General features: G+C 34.6%; 1 protein-coding gene across 1 annotated transcript in view; it reads left to right on the forward strand.

The window, feature by feature from the left end:
- The window catches only part of LOC127873191 (nuclear receptor subfamily 1 group I member 2-like), a 136,878-nt gene extending 134,350 nt beyond the window's left edge, over positions 1 to 2,528 (forward strand). The window contains 2 exon segments of the mRNA XM_052416934.1: positions 1,561 to 2,009; positions 2,011 to 2,528. Coding sequence (XP_052272894.1) covers positions 1,561 to 2,009; positions 2,011 to 2,400 — 839 coding nt within the window. The 3' untranslated portion in view covers positions 2,401 to 2,528.
- The last annotated feature ends 5,795 nt before the right edge of the window (positions 2,529 to 8,323 follow it).

Consider the following 8,323-nt stretch of genomic DNA (forward strand, 5'->3'; position numbering starts at 1 on the left):
GGAAAATCTCTGACCTGGCCCCACCCCAACCCCCTAGGGCCCATAACTTTTGACCCAGGGTGGTTGTCACCGTCGCACATAAGCCCATAGCTACCATGTGTGTAAGTTTGAAGGTTCTAGTGCTAATAGTGTAGGAGGAGATAGTGGCCAGGATGGACGGACAGATTGAGAAGATAACCACATAATCCCCACTTTTTCTCCGAAAAGCGTGGGGATTATGAAAAATTATCTTAATGCTGACATTTTGTATAATTAGCAAATGTACTACCTATTTGTGTTTACTGCGTTTTATTATGAAGAAATAATTAGTTAGTGAGAATTAAGTTTGCTAGATTGCACTTTTAAGCACATAACTGATAAAAAATTATTTTGGCATTTCCAGACCTTCTTTAACATTATGGTCTGCCCATAGTTTGTCATAGGATTATTCATACTTATGTTTCTCATTGTCTAATATTACCAAATGCAAATATAATTGAAAATTAACCCAATAGTGCCCTTTCATGAACTTAAATAAAGCAATTAATTGTACTAACATAGTGGTTAACTGTGTTGTTTGTAATGCTGAAATTATTTATTAATCAAATGTTTGCATTGTTGATGCTTGCGCATTGTACTGAATATATTATTGTAATGTCCTGAACAACTTTCACAATAAAAGTTTATGCCTTTAGTTTGTTATAGAATAACTGACATTTTCCTTCTTTGAATGTAGGTTAAAAGTTGCCATGTGCAGCAAGTAAAGCTCCAACCAGCTTGTGCGGCAATAAAGTTATCAAGGTTTTATAAATAAACAGTGTCACTTTTCAGAGAAAACCCGAGGTATTGTCATAGCCAGCTCGTCGTCGTCCACCGTCTGACATCCGCGTCTTGCAAAAACATTCACAGTTTGCTCTAAAATCAAAGTGCTTCCACCTAAATTTATAAACTTCATATATAGCTGCACCATCGTGAGTACTACACGCCACACCCATTCACCCTTTATGCGGTGCTCTTGTTACATGATGTGTCTTTTATTTTGAAATGATAAAAAGTCATGATTAATTGAGTTCAACGTTGAAAGGAAACTTCAAAATTGATAATTTCTGTATTAAGTTTTTGAGGAAGAGAAACTAGTGCATAAAACATAAAATCTAGATTGTACTCTGTGTCATTTATAATCGTACTAAATGAAAATGTTTGACAAACTCACTGACTGTAATTCTGTCATCAGTATTTTTGAATAGCTAGCCAAAATAAACCAGATACTTTTGAGCTCAGTGAACATCAATTGTGTGCTTTATAAATTATGTCCGATAACTCTATTTTAGTATGCTTGCAGCCACTGGTTACACGAGTTACATGATATTGTAACATTATAATTATAATGTAGGATACTCTATTGTCAATTTAAAAAATATTCTGTTATTTTTATCAAGGTCAGTGTGAGTTATATGTAGTCATGCTGAACTAGTTAATTTGGTTCACATTCCATTTCGTGATATTGTCACTGAAGAAATAAAATACGCATTGAAGGGTTTTGTCACGGAGATTGGTACCTTTTACGTTTTCTCATTCCAGATGACGATCAAAAGAAGCTACGGAAGCAGAAAATTCTCATCAATAAGTTACGTCGCCATGGCACTCTACCTCCCGAAGACACATACGCCGTTTCTGACAACGATATAAAGTTCACATACGGGATGAAATACTCTCCTGCAATGATGGAATCTCTCCGCACTCAGTACCCACACCTTTCAGACAATGAGCTTCACGTTCTGGCAGGTACTGAGCCAGAGCCAAGGACTCTTAATAGAAAAAAGGATGAAAGCGACAAGTACATACCCTGGTGTGATATTCAGGAGTCCCTGCATGACATTATTGTTGACATGGAACCTTCTTACAAAACCATACTTTTAGAAATGAACAAAGCTCACGAAGGCTCCGCTTTTCTTTCCAGCACGTCGACCCGTTTGCAGAACTTGCCTACCAATCCAACAGAAGTGTTCAATATTGCAGATGGTTTTGTGCCGCCGAATTATAAAGGTTGCAAAACAGTTAGAATTCTTCAGGGCTATTGAGAAAGATGATCAAATAGCCTTGTTGAAAGGGTCAGTAGTTGAAATCATGATGCTCAGATCTGCTGTGAATTTTGATTTGAAAACTGAAACCTGGAACTTAAGCACAGCAAGTTGTATTCATCGTGACAACAAGGACAGTGCTTCAAACTCTCCCGGATCTAGGCCAAGTTCAACATCAAGCTCAGCAGACTTGGGGAGTCCTTCCCCAGGGTTTGACCGGAGGAAATCCATTGATAGGGAGAGAAACACCGGGTTGAATATACAGCAATTAAGGGAAGCGGCTATGAAAGGTGCTGACTTGAATACTCTAAGAAATATGGCATCAAAGCAGGACTGGTAGTAAGCTACAATTGAACAATACATCTGTATTACCAGGCGTGTTTGAGGGGCAAGCGAGTCTATCACCCAAAGACGATGCATCAGGACTGCAAGATCTGAGGAATGCAGCCTCTTCAGCTGGGTTAAACATTGACATGCTGCGTAAAGCGGCAATGAGCGGAGCCTCTTTTGAACAACTCTCCCAAATGGCTCGAGGTGGAGGTGCGCTTGCAGCAGGAAGTCCTCAGTCTGCGTCAAACCAACCTACTGCTGGCCCTAGTAATACAATAAGTTCAGACATTCTCAAGTTTGGAAACAGTGAAACAAAGAGTATGTTCTTAACATACTCAAAATTTATCAGATCTTTAATGGGAACAATATATGGTGATCTTATAGTCTTAAAATTCCTCATCATGTTGTCTTTATTTTCCCCTGATCGACAAGGTGTGAAAAACCGTGATCTTGTTGAAAGTTATCAACAGATTTATGCGGAAACCCTCCGTAAATACTTGGATGTACGGTTTGTTAATGAAAAAAATATATTCGCTAGATGCATAATGAAATTAACTGACCTCAGAAATGTGAATGAAGTTCATACAAAAATGTTGCTCAAAATGCATGTTGAAGACATCGAGCCCTTGTTGGTAGAAATCTTTGATCTACCGCAGTAAACAAGTCCTCTTCTTACTATCTAATTTTACTACATATATGTTTGATATGCTCATAATTTGCTGTTATGGTTATATATAGTAAAATAGGGCACTTAAAACACAAATGTCTTTGATTTAAAGGTACTTATGAGTTTTATTATTTTGTTTTATCTTACATTCAGCTTAATTTTGGAAAAATATAAATGATTTTTAAAAAATGAAGTAATAAGCAACATTTAATATGGTACATAGACAATATTTGTTGGAATCTGTGGAATTTTGATTTTATTTCAGGAGTGATCATAGAAAATAATATTGAATATTAAAATTTATATTTTCTATGATCACGAGGTCAATTAAAATCGACATTCCACCTAAATCGAACAAATTTTCTTTTTATTTTAATTTTATGCTTTCTTTCACTGTTTATTTACATTGTAAATGAGTTTAACTGACGAATTTCGCTGGTATAATGACGTCATTTCGTTGAAAAAATTATATCATTTCATAGTAAAACAGTGAAAAATATCGATAATCTTCACTGTTTTTTTTTCACTGTTTGAAACAGTGAAATATCAGTTTTATTCTTATTTTATTTTGGAAAGCATAAAATAAATACATGTCCTTTTAAATTTACACACTTTCATTAAATTATTTTCATTTGATATTATTTGTTTCTCAGGGAACACTTTCACGTTCAACAAGCTTTTTATTTTAACATACACAAAATTCTTCCTTGAAGACTTATAGCCCAGATTTATGATTTATGAAATCGACTGCTGATTTATTTCTATTTAAGTTTTCATTAATATACGACAAACTCAAATATTTTAATAAAAATAACAAATTGACTGGTTTCGTAGTGAAGAGGTAAACAAAACAGGCATATTGTCTGTCAAAGCAATATTAAGCCGGTCATAGAGAAATATATAATTTTCAATAGCAAATATGCAACACAAATTTAGGTTTTGATGTTTATCCAGACTCATCACATTTGACAGTCGACCATAAATTATTTGTTTAATGTGTTTTTTCCTGTAATATCCAGTTTTCAATACTATTTATTCTAATCTCCGCCTACAAATAATTTGATCAGTCAGGAATAATGGGAAAATTGCCTTTCAATTTCCGTGAAGCCTTTCAATTTATTCAATATGTTGTTATGGTAACTATCGGAACTGTTGTGGAAAATTTTAAAATTGGAAAGTAATGGCTTGTTTAGTTGTAAAGCCTACTTTTTCTAGGTACATTGTAAAACATTCTGTGTGGTATTGTGTATGCGTTTTGTATTGGTGTAAGAATGTTTGTGATTGATACAGGTAGTAGACCTGTTCCTTGCATTTCTATGGGCTGCTTAAATGGACCCATTCTCAAGGAGAAATATTAATCTTCAAATATGTGTCTCATGATTATGATATCTCAAATTTATTACAATTACATCTAGCAAAGTATATAACTATACTTCATAAGGTTTTTTGTTATAATTTGATTTCTCTTTATAGAATTTGACTTACCGGTAAATTCTCATACATACGGAATATTACGCTAGTCAATTTTTCCATGTGTTTGTATCAGTCGAGTGGCTTGTGTGATGACGTAGCACACGAGAGGCGGAGCCTCGAGTGTGAAACCAAATAGCGCAAACCATGAGACTGATACAAACACTCGTTACAATTGACTAGCGTAATATTCCTTTTATTATATACAACTTTGAATCATTTAAGTTAAAAAAAATGAGTTTAAGCGTTCATAATTTACCAAGAATGCTCTTATAATTTTTTTTGCATTCAAAGTTACGCCATTTAATGTAGTCCGGCTAGTATGGTCATACCGAATTGGAAAACTAGCGAGTAGCATAATACGGGAATTATTTCTGTGCAGTTGTATTTTACCGAACGATACAACTTGTATTTTTTGGGAACATAAAGCAGGTATATAATAAAGAGTTATATTCAATTAATGTATCCAAAATCACTGGATTTACATGTAAAATGCGAAAACAATTCCTAATACCAATTCCCAATCTGTAAATTGTTTTTCCCCAAAATGGTCAGGAAAAGGCCTGTGTAGGTGTTTGAAATTTTTACAATGTATTGAAAATTGGAGGAAAGCAATTACAGCTGTTTTTGCACTTAATTAGCCTGCATCAGTTAAATTGTAGATAACACATGATTTTGAAATACCGTAATTACTGGATGTTTTGGGACACTCTGAGTTTTAGGACACCCCTTTTTTAGCAAAAATAATTATTTTTCGTGACTCTTAATTTTCAGACACTCGAGTTTTTGTCCATAATTAATGTCTCTAAGTTTTCGGACAGTATATTTTACAGCACTATTTTACCGAATTTCGGTCCTGTTTTTGATGTCGAATGACACTTCGATCATGTGGTTATACAACCTGATGATCATCATAAAACATGGCAGGTCTTTGTCTGAGGGCAACGGACCATTACATTTGTGTTATTGGGTAAATGACCTTGTAAACCGGTATTAAACAATGGTTTCGCCCGATAGCATAAGCGTTGTGACAATTACCAGGGGTAGTGCCAATTAACAGTTCAATTATCTACCGCCATTGTACTACCCCTTCTCAGTAAAATAACTGTGACAAACATAAAACGCTTCAAAGTGTGATGCACCCTATTGCAAGTTTTACAAACAATTAGACAACAACTATCGGATATAAACAAGCAAAGAATCCATAGTTTGCTTTTTTTATTGTGTTAATTACAGGTTCATACTAGAAAGTTTTGGTACATCACTTGCTCATCTTTTAACTCGTTGGTCAAAGTACAACCTTGTAGTAATTTTCGTTCAAATAAATTAAGCATTTAAAATTATTTAAAATGCAGTGCAAACATAAATAACTGTAATTTTTACTATACGGCATGGTATTTAACAAGCGCATGCTATTACCGGTAGCAGTTGATACAATTGACGCTTTTTTCGAACACTTCAATTTTCGACTAACTTTTCGGACACCTGTTTATTGTGAATATTTTTCGTATCCAAGTTTTCGAGACGAATTTTTTAAATTATTTTTAAGTGTCCAAAAACATAGAGTAATAACGGTAGCTATAAATAATTTAATTTCAAGGGTTGAGTGAGGGACTTCTGAATTTGCGATAAATACAACATGTGTACACTTCTTCGTGTATTGTTGAAATGGTTGCTGACGTAAACGTATTTGTAGTAAGATATGTATGAGTCCCTATAGTTTGCCTGATACCATGTAGCATCTAATAAATTATTTCTTTAATTGTTTGTGTTTCCTTTGGAATGTCAGTTAATTGGGTGTCGTTTCCATTCAAATACTCTTGATAGTCATTATTGAAATTGGTTCATGTCTCAGCTCAATACAGTATTGATCACTACTTTAGGTTTCTTTCATTAGCATACATGATATAATAGTGCACAAACAGAATTGCAATTTTAAAACTTATGTTAAAACATTTGATTTTTTTTGTCATAGCTGCCAAACCCAGTTCTTTAACTTTACTTGACCTTTGTATTTGTCTTATTAAACCTTGAGAAAATGTTCTGCCAGTATGTATAGGGACAATTGAATAAATAGAAGTTTTTTGGTATTTGTGTAAAAAATTACAAAAACTGAGTGAAATACAAAAAGTGCAATCTACAAAATTGTGTCTCATTTCATCTCATTTACTTTAACAGGTACTTTAGTTGAGTTGCAGTAAATCATACACATAATTCTTACACCATCAGTAATTCCAGCAGTGCAATGATTATTGTGACCACTCTTTACATTGCATTCTCAAAGTATCATCACCAGTTCCCAGTCAGAGAATAATTATTTCAAGGTGTTGGCTTAGGTGAAACTAGAATTATCTTTAGACCAAAAATATCTTAAAGAAGAAATGTTGAATTATCAATTATTATGAAACATGCATGCCATAATAGATTCATAATGTGTTTAAAAATATAACATAATTATATACAATTTTGATTGATTAAATAAAAATTATTCCACTAACTTGACCAATATCTTGAGCAAAATAATTGTTAATGCTATACAAAAAATATTGGCAAAATGTTGTTTACTGCAAACTAACTCAACAGATGTGTTTGAACAACATGTTCATAACCATATGAAATAGGTATGGATGTTTTGCATTTGGCTGGTTAACTTACATTTTCATATTTATGCCCCCCTTCGAAGAAGAGGGGGTATATTGCTTTGCTCATGTCGGTCTGTCGGTCCGTCCACCAGATGGTTGTCAGACGATAACTCAAGAACGCTTGGGCCTAGGATCATGAAACTTCATAGGTACATTGATCATGACTTGCAGATGACCCCTATTGATTTTGAGGTCACTAGGTCAAAGGTCAAGGTCACAGTAACCCAAAATAGTAAAATGGTTTCCGGATGATAACTCAAGAACGCTTAGGCCTAGGATCATGAAACTTGATAGGTAGATTGATCATGACTCGCAGATGACCCCTATTGATTTTCAGGTCACTAGGTCAAAGGTCAAGGTCACAGTGACCCAAAATAGTAAAATGGTTTCTGGATGATAACTCAAGAATGCTTAGGCCTAGGATCATGAAACTTGATAGGTAGATTGATCATGACTCGCAGATCACCCCTATTGATTTTCAGGTCACTAGGTCAAAGGTCAAGGTCACGATGACCCGAAATAGTTAAATGGTTTCCGGATGATATCTGAAGAACACTTTTTCCTAGGATCATGAAACTTGAAAGGTTGAATGATCATGACTCGTAGATGACCCCTATTGATTTTCAGGTCACTAGGTCAAAGGTCAAGGTCACGGTGACCCGAAATAGTAAAATGGTGTCCGGATGATAACTCAAGAATGCTTATGGCTAGGATCATGAAACTTCATAGGTTCATTGATCATGACTGGCAGATGACCCCTATTGATTTTCAGGTCACTAGGTCAAAGGTCAAGGTCACAGTGACAAAAAACATATTCACACAATGGCTCTCACTACAACGGAGAGCCCATATGGGGGGCATGCATGTTTTACAAACAGCCCTTGTTTATTTTGTAAATGAATATCTGTTTTTTATCTGAACAGATATATGATACAAAGAATCGAATTATGAAAAATAAGCAACCATAACTGTCACATTGATATAGGTATGATGAAACTAAAAACTGGAGTGAAAAAAAAGTATTCACTTTTCTTGGTCTCAGTCATATAACCATCAGAACCAAACTCAATGATGTACAATTTTTAACTCATGGTGAGCTTTTGTGATCACCTTTTGTCCGTCGTGCGTTGTGCGGCGTCAACATTTGCCTTGTT

This window comes from Dreissena polymorpha, chromosome 1 (genome assembly GCF_020536995.1).
Source record: "Dreissena polymorpha isolate Duluth1 chromosome 1, UMN_Dpol_1.0, whole genome shotgun sequence".
Taxonomy (NCBI): domain Eukaryota; kingdom Metazoa; phylum Mollusca; class Bivalvia; order Myida; family Dreissenidae; genus Dreissena; species Dreissena polymorpha.